Below are 14,281 nucleotides of genomic sequence, written 5' to 3' on the forward strand. Positions count from 1 at the left end.
AACAGCATAACATCGTACGTGGACTCTAATTGATTTAGAATAACGTTTCGAGGAGAGAGGTTGATAAGTGCAATTGACTAGGGTCAAGAGTTTTCTAGAAGAACCTCGAAGCCTGTTATCAAGTGCTATCAGTTCAACATCAAGATCAATGTATGTAAATGTACAAGTAGTTGAGTAGTGTTTCGGTATGATTGACATCAATTAGATCCATCGATCGCCGTCGGCCGTGCCCTTACCACACGTAATGTGTATCGCGATACCCTTTACTTTGAACTTGGCTTTGCTAAGTTTTCCCTAACACTACCCTTTCTGTTACGGGCGAGGTGATAATATGATAGGTTTTGTAAAAAGAGTTGATGTGTGTGATTAGTTTATAGTTCGTCGATTTGGAATTGGAAACAAAACCTAAGGGCTTTCTTCATTACGCTAAACATGGTATACCGTTCTACAATACCCATATCCCTTGGGTTTATCCTTCTCGCGTCATATGTCAGGTATACTTGAATAATAATCCCGTGCGGAGATCGAACACGCATACATACTTAACCAACCAGCGCATATTCTGGCGTTTCAATACTTACTGGAAGCCCTATCAAATATGCGAATTGTTCTTGAGAAGTATTTATTTTTGGTTGACAATCCACGTCTTTCGACAAGTAAATAATTATTTTATTATCTAGATAGGGTAGTTAAATTAAAGATGAGACACAATGTTACCAATTTGAGTATGCTTGTTAATGCTTATGCATCGTCCGAATACGATAAAACAAAGCATACCCTTTAAATCCTTGGCTAATGTTCTCTTACCCATTCTCGGTTGCTAATGTGACACACAAAGAGATGTCGTCATATTTAACGGGCTGAGTTATAGGCAATAAGGCTCACACTGTGTCAGTCTACTTGGCGCGGACTGGGTTACGCAATGTCTAGACTCCGCACTCGAGACGCATTTACATTAAAAATTGTCTCGATGCTCTCAACTCGATAATTCACATGTATTTGAGGCGTGATCACATTTATGGAGGAGAGTTTTAGTTCAATCGATTGCCTCTAGTCTATTAAAAAGCTTTTTTCCTAGTTTCGTCTGTCCAAGAACAGGGCAAAGTCGTCTATGTCCTCTTTCCATCTTTCTCTCTAGGTCACCCTGACGTCTCTGTCCTTTGACCTAACTCGTCTGCCATTTAGAAGGGGGTTAGGTCTGCAAACTGTAAGGTTGATGTCTAATTTATGGAAATAACATTAAAATAAAAATATTTCCTTTAATTCTTGCAATATCCTGCCATAGTCGTCCGCAATAATTTGCAAATTTTATGTTACATATTATCAAATCGCCTATCTCGCCTTTCTCTAGAATCGAGAAACACAAATGGATGGATATGTATGTAATTTCCGGCGCATGTGTCTCTGCACACTTCATTTCCTAAGGTTTCCTTTATTTTAATTTTCTTTTCCATTTACACAGTGTATTTTCATTTACACATTTGTGACACACTGGTTTTAAAGTTTAATAGACTTATATTTTAGTTGTATGAAGAGGGTTTTTTGTTGGTAAGACGAATTAAATCGTACTCCTGAAACTGTTGGCAACTTGTTAGGTCGCTATTTCTATTCTCTGTATATTACTAACAGAATACAATCATGTATAACGATATTACAAATGAGGAGTTGATTGATGTTGTAATTACAACTAATTAATAAATACACGTGAGTCATATGTTACAAGTTGAACCGGAGTTCATTAAATGTTATACTTTATGTGCATTTGGTACTAAAGTTAATTAAAGTTGGCTAGCAAACAAAACGTAGGTCAAACGAAGGATCAATATTTATTGGTTTTGTGGAATATGATTAGCTGGTATTGTCGTAACGAATCTGTTGTTTTTGAAGACAGACAAATAAATAACCGTGAGGTAAATTACTTGGAAAGAAGCCTATGTCCAGCAGTGAACTGTAGTAGGCTGAAGATGACCATGATACCCACTTTCTTAAGTAGCAAACTTTTGAATATCTCAAGAATATTTTACTGTTAAACAACGAATAAAATGATTATTATCTTAGGCACACATCATGTAACCACTGCTTCCTATAAGCCGCATCGATTTTTCCGTCAGCTTAACACTTTGCACCTTGTTTAGTGGGACGTGAAAAGACTTTGTAAAGCTACGCCATCTAAGCCCGCGCACATGGTGCATAAGCGGGAGCGGGAGCGGGTAACAACTGGCAAACCAAACGATTAGTACTAGAACATTAAAAACTTCGATCGATGGAGTCATAATGCAGATACGCATAAAACTGTATTCGAAGTTCGAACTTAATAACTTTACCTTCAACAGTGCAAAGCTGAAATTCTCTACCGTAACATTGCTTATTATTTTCGTGTCAATAGCTTCGTTATTATTCAAGAACTTTAAGGCTGACTATTTGTAAATTATTTCTTGATCCACGCAACGTTAAGCGCAGGCTAAATGTAGCCCTAACATTATTTGTAATACGTATGTGACTATATGAATGTTTTCAAGTAATATGTCTGACGTATTGTATAGTACCTTCTACATGTGTATTACATCTATAGTATACAATGCCCTGACCTTCGGCTGCCCTTTCTCCGAAATTTTCTTTGAATAAAGACGTCGATACAACTTTCTCGAGAACATTTTCTTTCTAACTTCAGATAATATGTTCAACGGTACTTCGTCCTTTATTGATTAAATCTTCATTACAAAATCAATTCTTTGATGAGTTAGTAAAGTGCATTATTGAGTACACGTAGTATTGTTTTAGTTTCTTTATAATGAGGCCGTTACCTTGATCAGCAAGGACGTTAATTTTCTCTTAATACTACGTAGAAGGCAAAGTTCTATTGCTTGGAAACTGGATTTCCAATTTATTTTAGTTGAAACTTAAAATGTCTATTGGTAAGGTTTTCATAACAATGTAATGTTCTATAAGTAAAGATTCGCAATAACTTAAAATAATATGAATTAGTTTCGGTCACGGCATCGCAAAGTCAACTGCGAGGGTTACTGCGGGCCAAAGGTCAACTTAAAATAACTATCCCGTTGTTAAAGAGTCGGGTAAAAATGTCTTTGTTTATAAAGGTCTGTGGATTTTACAGAGTTGTTTTCTTTGTAAAGATCGGTCCCTTAGACGGGCACTCAGTTCGGGAGAAATCAGTAAAAACATACCACGAAAATGAAATTAGAATTCTTTATATAAGTACACAAGAAATCTGTATATTTTCGAGTTATTCTAATAATTCGCTATCCGCACATTTTCCACCCGGCTGTAAAAACCAATATCACAGACATATTCTTCTTACATAACGCGATTATCTGAGAGTATGGGTTAAGACATTGGTCCGGGGCGGCGGTAACCTACATGTTCGTTCCCAGACTTCATTTAACCTCATCTTGGCATTTAACAAAAAATATACCGAAGAAAGCGGTCGATACTTTAATAAGCTCTAGTACCGTCTGTCTCGGTCTGGGCTATGTCGACGAAGTTTTAAAACATTTTCTGTTAGCTTATCGGGAATAGTTTGCTCAACATTTTCAGTCTTCCGTTATAGGGGAAAGGAAAAATACAGCGTGTAATATTTCGCTACATATTTCGAAACGAAACCTCACAAAACGTTTGGTAGCCTACAGGTTGTTTGATATTCAGGCGTCAGCATTTTTGTAATGTTAAATTACAACTTTGTTTTACCGCTTTAATATCCTAAGGGCCCGGTCCCTTAGCGAAACGCTTTTATTCCCGACGTACCCTTATCTAGGGTCACCATCCGTCCTCCTTACTGCGGGCGCTGTCCTCCTTTAGAGGATGTTCCTTACCCTCGAGGCGTTCTTTGTAGTGAAACAGACCCTTATGTTTGGGCACTGCTCTGAGCACTCGCTACCTACATTGTTCCACGATGTCAAAGACGTACAATTACAACTAGCTAACTTGCCTGAAGTAAGTTGAGCTTAATTTACCAACTCAGCCGTATCTATATGAAATTAAAGTTATCCATATTATCTTTTAGACTATTGATGTACGAAACTACATCTTACATAACGTTCTAGTACAGTGAGATATATCATCTTATCAATAAAAATTCAAAGCCTAAATGACGAAACATCAAACACTGTACAGCGGAGGATGTATTTAATTACAAATTCAACGATAATGTGTTATCTGTCCGTACATTCATATGTGCGGGATAATGTGGCCCGGTGGCCGACCCAGCACACTAGTAGTGTAAAATATAGTTTCTTTACAATATACTGGTCTAGTTAAATAGTTAATGTTCGAGTAGTTAGGGTATGTGTGTGGACTAATTATGTGAGTTTGATAGTGAACTGGTTTGTTGAAGATTGTGTTGCATACGTGGTGTGTCTCTGTGATGAGTTGTCATACATTACGCTTAGCTTATTGAGTATATTAAAGGGGGCTGTGCTCATGTTTGTATTTTTGGTGTAGCTGTTTGTACGGTGTGTGTGAGTATATTTTTATGTTGAGAAAATAAATTAATGAACTTTCTGCTAGTGGAGACAGTTGTGTGCGTCATGGTGTACGCCAAATTGGATTTGTACGTTCCATAGGCTGATTTACAGCTATTGTAAAGTGCTAAAACTGAACGATCAAAAAAAGTAACAAGCCATTACGATTTATCAAAGGTCGGTGCATCATTGAATAATATTACACTCTGTACCTTTCTTCATAATTGTCTTGCTGATAAACAAAGACCTCTCACAAGTATTTCCTTACCCCGTTTCCTATTCGTTTACAATTTTATGTTCTAATAGAGTATATATGTTGTACAGTCGGGACTGTTCGTGGCGCTGAAGCTGGTGGCGCTGGCGCAGGCCGGCAAGGACATCAACATGAGCAACATACACTCGGAGGCGCCGCCGCCTAAAGTCGTGAGTATCATATAATAAGTATATGTATAAGGATAGCCGTCTGGTATAGATGACCACTCCAAACCCACTGTGGCTTGACGTGACGTGGGGTCGATCTCTGCGTAGAACAGTATTTGCGTGAACCACAAGTACTTGTTCTTTGGCTAAACGGTATTGTGGGCAAAATAATGGTCATATTTTTTTTAAACAGGGTTAAAATGTGGTTATTTTTACTTATGTTGATTGATGATGCAGTAGAAAGTATTGTTCTTTATTTATTTATTTATATCGACTTATTACTATCTACCTGCCACCATCGATCACTGTCGAGCACAGCAACTCGGTTCCTAAGAAAGCCAAAATTTGTAAGAATTTTCGTCCATAAACTAAATTTCAAAGAAAATAAGAGAGCATGTAATGTGTGTTTACCTTTAAATAATTTGTCCTTTAGCATTCGCAAAGAAGACATTAAAAGATATAACAAGATTCTAACTTCTAGGACATTTTATTTCCGCATTAATGCACAGATAAAGTGATAAGATAAATTCAGCATTTCTTCAAGTCACTTATCAATAAAACTATAGTAAGGTCAAGACCATCGCTCATTGTATAAAAGTAAAGGAATGAAATGGTCTACTTTGTGAAAATAATTACACATCTTAGTGATGACAGCGAATCACAAAATTCAGGTCCCTTTTCAATAAGGGACTAACCACACTCATTTGGTCCGGTTACCTTTAGCCAACGGTTATATATGGCGAGCTAAATATATGTGGTCAGCCCTTAATAATGACCTATATACCTGTGCCGTGGGAATTGTACTTCTACATATAAATGTAATTAGTTTTTGTGAGGGGGAGCTTAATTAATAGGAACGCCGTGATCAACTGTTAGTTTTGGACTATTTACTATTGGACCTTTTGGCAATTGGTTTGTATATTATGTATACAGTCACTGTTGCTTTTAAAAGTGAGGGTGTTTTAGGTTTCTATGAAAAGCTACGAGATTTGAGTTTGGGATTAATGAAAGAAATGCAATTATATAAAAAAAAACTAATTATTGCTATTTGACGAAAGAAATGGAAGAATGCATATTATTATTGTGCCATCCCCAAATGAATGGAAGAAGGGCAAGAAAAGAAGTTTAGACGTAAATGAATGCAGCATGTATGATTTCATTTCTTTTTTGTCTACCAAGATTCGTGTTCATAATTGTAGGGCGAGCTGCCGAAAGTGCCCCCAGTGAGCGCGACTCCGCCGGCGCGGCCCGCGGCGCCGTCGCCCGCGCCCGTCATGCCCCTCAGCGACTGGAGCATGAAGCCTGCCGAGCGCGACAAGTACAGCCAGCTCTTCGACTCGCTGCAGCCCAACAATGGACTCATCGCGGGGAACAAGGTATCATCCTGAGGAACGAGGATCTACCTCGTCACTGTCTATGACTAATATTACTGAGGTGTCTGTCTATAACTCTTCCCAAAATACAATCATATAATTTTCAGAGGTGATGCTCTGAAGACCTTTTGGCAGGTATTGATAATGTTTGCACATGTTCATTGGAAGTGGGTATTTTTTCATGTTTTCAGGTGAAAGGCATGCTTATGGAATCAAAGCTGCCTATAGACACGCTTGGTAAAATCTGGGACCTCGCCGATCAGGACAAAGACGGCATGCTCGACAGACACGAGTTCATGGTGGTCAGTACGATTTTATAATAGATCTGTGAAGAAAACACTCACTAGTCCTTTAGCGTTAATGTTGTATGTGGTGTGTGATTGCAGGCGATGCATCTGGTGTACAAGGCGTTGGAAAAGCACGCTGTGCCCACGACGCTGCCGCCCGAGTTACGTATGGTGGGCGGGCGGCCGGCGCGCCCCCCCTCGCGGCCGCCCTCACGCCCCCCCTCCCGGCCGCCCTCGCGCCCCGCCTCCCCCGGCGGGCGCCCCCCGCGCCCCGTGCCCCCGCACCAGCAGCACCCGCCCCCGCAGTCCAACGCCGCGCTGCTCGAGGGCCTGCTCGACCTCTCTAGTGTGAGTAACACACAAACATCAATACCCCCACTCTTTAAGTATTCCAGTTATGACTATTACTTGCTATTTGTGCTTTACGTTCTATGAGAAATGTGTTTGTGCTTATGTTGCAGCCACCCACACAAACGGCGCCTCCGATGCCTCCCATGATCCCGCCAGTCCCTGCCAGCCTCAACTCCTCGGTGATGAACAGTATCTCGTCGTCCAGCACGACGTGGGTGGTGACGGACGCAGAGAAGGCGCTGTTCGACACGCAGTTCGCGGCGGCCGACACGGACCGCGACGGCTTCGTGTCCGGCCACGAGATCAAGCATGTGTTCTTAGACTCGGGCCTGCCGCAGCAGACGCTGGCGCACATATGGTAGGGGGCGTCAGAGCGTGTGTGTCCGTCTGTGTGTGGCGGGTGTGCTAAGCGGGTGTGCGGTGTGTGCAGGGCGCTGTGCGACACGGAGGGCGTGGGCAAGCTGTCGTGCGGGCAGTTCGCGCTGGCCATGTGGCTGGTGCAGCGCGCGCTGCGGGGCGTGCCGCCGCCGCCCGCCCTCACGCCCGACATGGTGCCGCCGCCCGCCGCTGTGAGTATACTCTTTCTACTACTACACTAACTCGTCACGATTCTTTAACTAGCGCTTTTTTGACAGCTTCTTCGTATTGATAGTAAACATTGCCAAAAATGCGATCACAACAAACCAACATAGGCAAAAAGGAGTGGGACAAAAACTTATGCGTATAGGATACAATAGGCTTTATTGTACCGACTAGTATCACATGTGAGCGTACAGCATGAGGTTGTGCCTCCGCTGCACGTGCGCGCGCGCCGCCTGCGCGACGTGCAGCGCGAGCGCGGCCGCCAGCACGAGCGCGCCCAGCGACGCGTGGTGGCTCCAGCGGGCCGCCGGGCCCTCCCACACCACCAGCCGCACCGTGCCGGCTAGGTTGGCGCCCTGCCAGCAACTACACACGACCGATTTTCACACACGAACTATTCATAAAATGATTTTATTTCTCGAGTACCAAACGAAAATATCGAGTTTGGCATTATGGTCATTATCTTTTATAATGATTACTAAATATGGTCGCGATTACGAAAGAAATATCAACCCTTTCTAAGCCTAAGTTACATATTAAAAGTGTACTAGTAATATTAAATTTAAGCAAACAAGGGGATAGTAAGTACCTGTACAGGTTAGCGTCGGAATAGAGTACGCTAGCAAAGACAAGATGGTCGCGCGAGTTGAGGTGAAGCCGGCCGCGAGTGTCGCGCAGCACGCGGCGCGCGCGCAGCCGCCGCGAGCCCGCGCGCCAGCACGCCGGCACGTCGCGCAGGACCGTGCTGGCGGCGGGGGACAGGCAATACCATCAAATAGTTTCACACCTAACCGGAATCCGGATAATCGAATAGTTCATTGACCTTGCACTTATCCGAGTCCAATGTGCATATGGATTGTTTGGGATGGGATGGCAAACCTTATTTGATTATATGGGGTCAAGGATAATTCATCTTGAAAATTGGACAAAATAGTTCCGCGTAATGATAAATAAACTTTCTGACACAGGATAACTTTGTGCCTACAAATTTGCCGTCTTTGCATTTTTGTCTGTTTTTGTTAGTTCTTTTCATACTAACTTTCAGTTATAACCCATATTGATAGGGCAAAAAACCCCACACCATTATCGTTAATTTTGAACTGGAAATAATCACACCCAGGTCGGAAAAATATCCTATAGTCAAATTGACTTCGTACCATTTTTCTTCCCATAACTTTAAGTAAAACAGCCATACCCGGGGCATCTTATAGTGATCGGGCGTCCGAAATCAGCGTAAATAGTGTCCCGGGCGGCAAGAGGCGGTTGTTTCGGCAGCACTTCGTTGAGCGAGTATAGTAGGACTGCATCAGTTCGCATTGTCTTGTTGTCCCGGCTTGGTACTCTTGCCAAGGAAATGTCCTGGCAACTTACCTAAAAACAACTTAAATTTAGCGTAATATAGCCCTCGGTATATGGATGTTTTTTGTGCTAATGTATGTGATATATAGTACTCCTTATCAGTTACCGAAAATGGGCAAAAAATTGTTTCATTCAAATGTAACAAAAATATGTAATAGTAGTGTTTTTATCAGGACTTCACTTTGATCTCAGATAAAAGTCATAAAATTTACTTTCCTCTCTAAGTCTCGCTATCTTTAGATATATTTGTTATTATGTCTCGCTCCCTTTCTAAACGTGACGTCTCTACGTACCTTGCACATGGCGATCATGATCTCGCTGGGTCTCTGCTGGCCGATGTTCATTAGTTTAATTGGCGGCGGCAGGTACTGCGACCGGCATGGTATGCCGTCAGGAAAGACTACACACAGAACAGACATGTGTTCTTACTTGTACTACTAGTCTGTGAGTCACGAGTCTGAAGGTTCCGGACATAACGAGAATGGGGAATTTATTGGAAAATAATTTCGTAACAACGGCGATCTTTATTTTTCGTATTTGTTGTCATATCTCCAGCACAAATACGTACATTATCGGTAAAAAGTCTAGCTGTCTACCTATCATGGTTCCAACACCTGGTGACAGACGGACAGAGAGCAGTGATTCAGTAATGGGGTTTGCTTTTACCTTTTAGGTACGAAACCCTACAAAACTGTTTACAGACTGAAGTGATCGCTTTTCATTATAAAATCGTTTGTATAGATCAGACGGTGGAGTAAGCCTTCTTTTGCTGTTCATAATATTTATGGTTAATTTTCTCCAAGTTTACGTTAAGTGGCTAAAAGAAGAAAATATGTGGGCAATTTTGCAAAATATTTACAATAGCTGATATGTCTGATTCGGCAGTTTTCACTGTTTACTCCAGTGCGACAAGAATATGACGTACTTTGTGTTTTGGTAAACTAAATACGCACGATGCTTTATCATATAATCATAAGTAAGAGGGTATTATTTATTACATATTACTTATTCGCATTTTGGAATTGAAAATATTAAACCAATTATTTTCAATAATATTATTTTAGTTTTAATTCGACTGATGTAAATTTAATAAACGTATCTAATTGTGCAAGAAATCGTATTAATACTTGAACAGAAATATTATTAAGTACAAATTCCTAGTTAGTTTGCAACGTATATAAGTTAAATAGTATTCTTTCTCCTTTGTATGTTCGTAGATAACATTTTTATCAGTGTTATTTGTCAAAGGAACTACAACTTATTTCTTCACTATTTTGTTTTGAGGTCGTTTGAATTATTTGTATAACGCGGTGGATAACAACCGGAGTGTAACGTTGGAGTGTGTGCTACGTCTGTTACTTACTGTGATATTGTATACTTGTTGGATATTTAAGGTAATTTTCTTATATAAATTGAGTGTTGTTATACTCTATTGTAGGTCTTTTAGTGTCTAGGTGTCTACGTTTGTGTATTCCTACGTTCTTTAAGTCATGCAATATCAGGTGTATCATTTACTAACAGCATTGCTGATATAGTTATTAATGACTTACTCTTAAACAAACCGATGTCATTGTCGTCTAATTTAACAAAGTCTTCGATTTCGACTGTCTTTCTTGTGTGATTCTCCATCTGCAGCAGGTTTTAAATTAAAATTAACTTTCGTATTTTGTACGCGGATGTGCTAAAGTATTCAATTAGTCTTCTTTTCGTTTCGTTTAGCATGTTAGCTCTGACTAGTCCAAAATCTAGCCAGATCGGTTAGTTTTGCATTAGCCAAATTAATAGTGAACCTTCACTAACCATCTTGGGGTCCAGCTTGACATAGCACATGCCGTAGCGTCGCTTCCTGCCGATCTCACCGCACACGCTGCACTCTGTCCACGGGGACCACATGCTGAACGATTCGACGCCTTTGTACACCTCGGGGGGAGAAGCGTGCGGGCCTCGGGACTCTGGACCTTTCACCTAGACAATTAGCAACGTTAAGGTCTTCGATCCCAGTAGGTGTTTGACTGAAAAGATTTGGTGTCGACGTTGTGCCTAAAGCTTAAGACAGAAAGACCAGGCTTGTATAAACAAAACTAAATCCAGTTCCAAAAAAAAAAACATATGAAGGCGTTATTAAGATCTACCAAGATACAAGAGAATACTAAGCCATGAATGGCAAATTGTTAAGCAGTAAGGTGTAATGTGACTGACCACTCTGTAGGGCTCCTCGATGTCGACCACCTCCAGTATGATGAGGCTGCTGTTGCTGCCGCCCAGCTCGCACTGGAACACGCCGCCGTCCTCCGGCATCACGTTGTAGATCGTCATGTTGCCGTCCTTCTCCACCATGCGCTCGTGTTCCACCACGTCACTGAACACCAGCGACTTCGGAGACTGGACAGTTTAACGTGTTACAGTCTAATTTTGATTAGTCCCAAAAATGTTTCTATAATTCAGTGAGTCTTCAAATTGCATTTAGAAAAAATGATGGGATATACTAGTTCCGTACCGGACAAAAATATGGTTAATTCTAGTTTCTATCCTAGGCAAATTATCCAATATAGCTCGAGTAAAGGTTAGGCAAAACTATTATTGTGGTTGTCCCAGTACTAACCCAAAATATGGAATTGAAGTCTACCCCGTTGGCTTTAGTCAGGAACGGTCCGTCGTACTTCGGTAAGGATTTCCGCTATCCTACAAAAGAAGATAGTATTACCTTAGCCACCATCCACCTCCGGGGCTTCTTCTTCTCCCCTGGCGCGAGGCACGTCCCGCAGGGCAGGCGGGCCACCGCGCCCTGGAACACCGCCACGATGTAGGACGGCAGCGTGCGCGACCCGCTCAGCTGCGACAGCAGCCGCGCCGAGCACGAGTAGTACTGCCGCCACAGCGACGACATGCCCGACAACTTGCGCCGGTCGCCTTCTGAGGGGAAACACTAGGTGCAAACTGTCTACTTGTTAGGGGTATAAAACAACGGACACGGGACAGGTTTATTCATGGGGATAGGATTAGGATTTCGTCCCACAAAGAGCCTACAAAAACGATATAATTTTATACTCATAAAGTAAAAAGGGATTGTACAATAATAGGAAAAGTAATTTACTTGGATACATCAGAACATCTTCGACGTTATTCTTCTGAAAGTCATCTCCCGTTACGTCTCCGTACATAACTCTGCTTATATTATTAATTTCCTCCACTCTCTTGTGTATAGAGTGTCTGAAACTACATTTTACGTTGTTTATAACAAATATTACAATTAAAATTAAGAATATTTTGCGGTCAGCCATTTTGATAAATAATTTGGTTGGAAATAATGTCAGCTGACGTAAGTTTTGACTTCTAAGTACTTGACGGTGATTTTGTTTTGGATTCAAAATCGAATGTGGAATCACAAACGAAAGTTTTACAAAACAATAATGTAAGTTCGTTTCCTGATTGGTTGTTGCGGGAACGATTCGGTACGGGCGGTTTCAAACGCGTTACATCGGTGTTACGTCGAATGGTGTGGTAACACCCTAAGCATTCAGAAGTTAGGATAATTACTGGGAACAATTGAACGTGGAGGATCTAATTGTATATTTTGTTTGTTAGCAAAAGACGGAGCCGCTGATGTCGCTGGGCCCGCAGCCGACGCCGGAGATGGAGGCGATAGCGCGCGAGGTGGACGCGTTGGCGCGCGAGCGACTGGCGCTGGAGGCCGAGCTGGCGGCCAAGCAGCGGGACCTCACCGTCAAGACCGGGGAGGCGGATAGCTTGCAGGTACACCACCCAGGAATATGGAAACCAAGTCAACAAACTAAATTAGGTTACTGTACAAATTGGGACTGTTGTCACTGTGGCAGTGTTGTGTTTCTACTCAAGAAACAGTCGTCTTATAAGCTGGGAAGGGTGGTATGCTGACTGAGTTTTGAAAAAACGAGAAATCCGGGATATTTTATATAATTATTTATCTGGGATTTAACAGTTAATCGTATATTTGGCTTGCTTTTTTTCAGAGCGAACTAGATACCCTCACAGCAACATTAAAACAGTTAGAAAACCAAAAAGGAGAAGCACAAAAAAGATTGAATGATCTCAAGACACAGGTAATGACTAAATTGTCTTTAATTTTTCTAGAATGCCAGTTTGATTTGTTGCTGTAACTGTTGATGCGTGTGCCAGGTGGAGAAGCTCCGGTCGCAGGTGTCGGCGCAGGAGGCGGCGGCGGCCGAGACGGAGGCCGAGGTGGCGGCGCGCCGGGCGGCCGCGCACACGCTGCGGGAGAAGGAGCGCGCGCTGCAGGCCGACGTGGCCGAGGCCGACGCCGAGGCCGAGGCCATCACCGCGCAGCTCAGCCGCACCGTGCTCGCCGTCAGCCAGGTACCACATGGGATTCTTACATGTCGTTTAGCTGTTGTAACTTTTATCTCACAATAATGATTTAAGAGAAAAATGTTTTGCTGTCATGTATAGAATCATTTGAGTGTTAAGAAGCTTGAGTACAAAGAACAGGTATTTCTCATTGCACAGGAAACGTAGTTTTTGTTTTAATTGATTATATTAAACCCTTTGTTACTTGCAATCTGTCTAAAATCTTTTTTGCAGAGCTTCGTGTCGACTAAAATGTAATGTAATAAACAAACTTACATTCACATTTAATGTTAGCAGGGATGTTTGTAAAAATAGCGTTAAATAGTAAAACAGTACCAAATAGCAATACGGTAAAATTTTAAAACGTGGTCAGCCTTTGAAATCCTTACCATTATTTGCGTGTGTTGCAGGCGAACATAAAGATCGCGTACCTGGAGGAGCAGCACCGCCTGATCTCGGAGGCGGCGGAGGCGCTGGCGGGCGCGGGCGCGGGCGCGGGGGCGGGCGCGGCGGCCGCGCTGCAGCTGGCGCCGGGCTTCTCGGCCGCGCATCTGGAGCGCCTGGTGCGCGGCGCCACGCCCAACGACGCGCTCGTACGTCACACACACATACCGATACCGCCCAAAATGTTCTGCCGGACAATGCCTTACATAATATGCTGGATTCGGCTGCGATTTAGTGATTACAGATATTTAGAGTGATGTTCATTCCCATTGACCACCAGGCTGTTTTGTTTTTTGTTGCTATTATTGTAATGGTTTCGTTTATCCCTGCAATCAATTAGTTACCTAAGAAATCGAAATACGAAATAACATTTGCACGTGAAAATCTCCTTTCCAGCCTTTCTTATTAACATTATCTGCTCCTCGTCAACAATGATCATAATTTAATACATACCTAAAGTAAAATCCGTATACAAGAAAACTAAAAATGAAACATATATTCCATGTATTACAGGAAGACGAGCCTTTCGCGAAAAGCAACGGCTTCGCCTCGAGCACCGGCTTCGACGCGGACCCCTTCGCGGAGCGTAATGCTGACCCCTTCGCACCGCAGTCTGGACAGGTGAAGACGGTATATAATATAC

General features: G+C 42.3%; 3 protein-coding genes across 3 annotated transcripts in view; 1 reads left to right on the forward strand and 2 right to left on the reverse strand.

Annotated features, from left to right (window-relative positions):
- The window catches only part of LOC113501223 (epidermal growth factor receptor substrate 15-like 1), a 29,763-nt gene that overhangs the window by 4,712 nt on the left and 10,770 nt on the right, over positions 1-14,281 (forward strand). Inside the window, exons 4-14 of the mRNA XM_026882299.1 lie at positions 4,803-4,901; positions 6,098-6,274; positions 6,463-6,573; positions 6,658-6,906; positions 7,020-7,267; positions 7,340-7,478; positions 12,436-12,603; positions 12,840-12,929; positions 13,006-13,203; positions 13,605-13,787; positions 14,152-14,268. Of these exons, the coding sequence (XP_026738100.1) occupies positions 4,803-4,901; positions 6,098-6,274; positions 6,463-6,573; positions 6,658-6,906; positions 7,020-7,267; positions 7,340-7,478; positions 12,436-12,603; positions 12,840-12,929; positions 13,006-13,203; positions 13,605-13,787; positions 14,152-14,268 (1,779 nt within the window). The remainder of the gene's footprint in view (positions 1-4,802; positions 4,902-6,097; positions 6,275-6,462; positions 6,574-6,657; positions 6,907-7,019; positions 7,268-7,339; positions 7,479-12,435; positions 12,604-12,839; positions 12,930-13,005; positions 13,204-13,604; positions 13,788-14,151; positions 14,269-14,281) is intronic.
- LOC113502119 (Ig-like V-type domain-containing protein FAM187A) lies at positions 8,263-11,269 on the reverse strand. Its single transcript, XM_026883501.1, has 5 exons — positions 11,050-11,269; positions 10,651-10,815; positions 10,401-10,479; positions 9,144-9,250; positions 8,263-8,862 (listed from the first exon to the last, which is right to left on the reverse strand). Exons 1-5 carry the CDS (start codon positions 11,185-11,187, stop codon positions 8,668-8,670), a joined length of 684 nt encoding a protein of 227 aa, XP_026739302.1. The 5' UTR covers positions 11,188-11,269; the 3' UTR covers positions 8,263-8,667.
- LOC113502130 lies at positions 11,518-12,405 on the reverse strand. Its single transcript, XM_026883514.1, has 2 exons — positions 11,945-12,405; positions 11,518-11,763 (listed from the first exon to the last, which is right to left on the reverse strand). The coding sequence occupies exons 1-2, from the start codon at positions 12,129-12,131 to the stop codon at positions 11,528-11,530; spliced, it is 423 nt and encodes a 140-aa protein (XP_026739315.1). The 5' UTR covers positions 12,132-12,405; the 3' UTR covers positions 11,518-11,527.

Source organism: Trichoplusia ni, chromosome 2 (assembly GCF_003590095.1).
Source record: "Trichoplusia ni isolate ovarian cell line Hi5 chromosome 2, tn1, whole genome shotgun sequence".
Lineage (NCBI taxonomy): Eukaryota > Metazoa > Arthropoda > Insecta > Lepidoptera > Noctuidae > Trichoplusia > Trichoplusia ni.

Coding starts and splice junctions, on each gene's coding strand:
- LOC113502119 (XM_026883501.1), bottom strand. CDS start 11,187: ATGGTGGAGAAGGACGGCAACATGACGATCTACAACGTGATGCCGGAG. Junction 9,251..10,400: donor TGACATCGGTTTGTTTAAGA/GTAAGTCATTAA, acceptor TTCTGTGTGTAG/TCTTTCCTGACGGCATACCA. Junction 8,863..9,143: donor TCATGATCGCCATGTGCAAG/GTACGTAGAGAC, acceptor AGTTGTTTTTAG/GTAAGTTGCCAGGACATTTC.
- LOC113502130 (XM_026883514.1), bottom strand. CDS start 12,131: ATGGCTGACCGCAAAATATTCTTAATTTTAATTGTAATATTTGTTATA. Junction 11,764..11,944: donor AGATGTTCTGATGTATCCAA/GTAAATTACTTT, acceptor GTTTCCCCTCAG/AAGGCGACCGGCGCAAGTTG.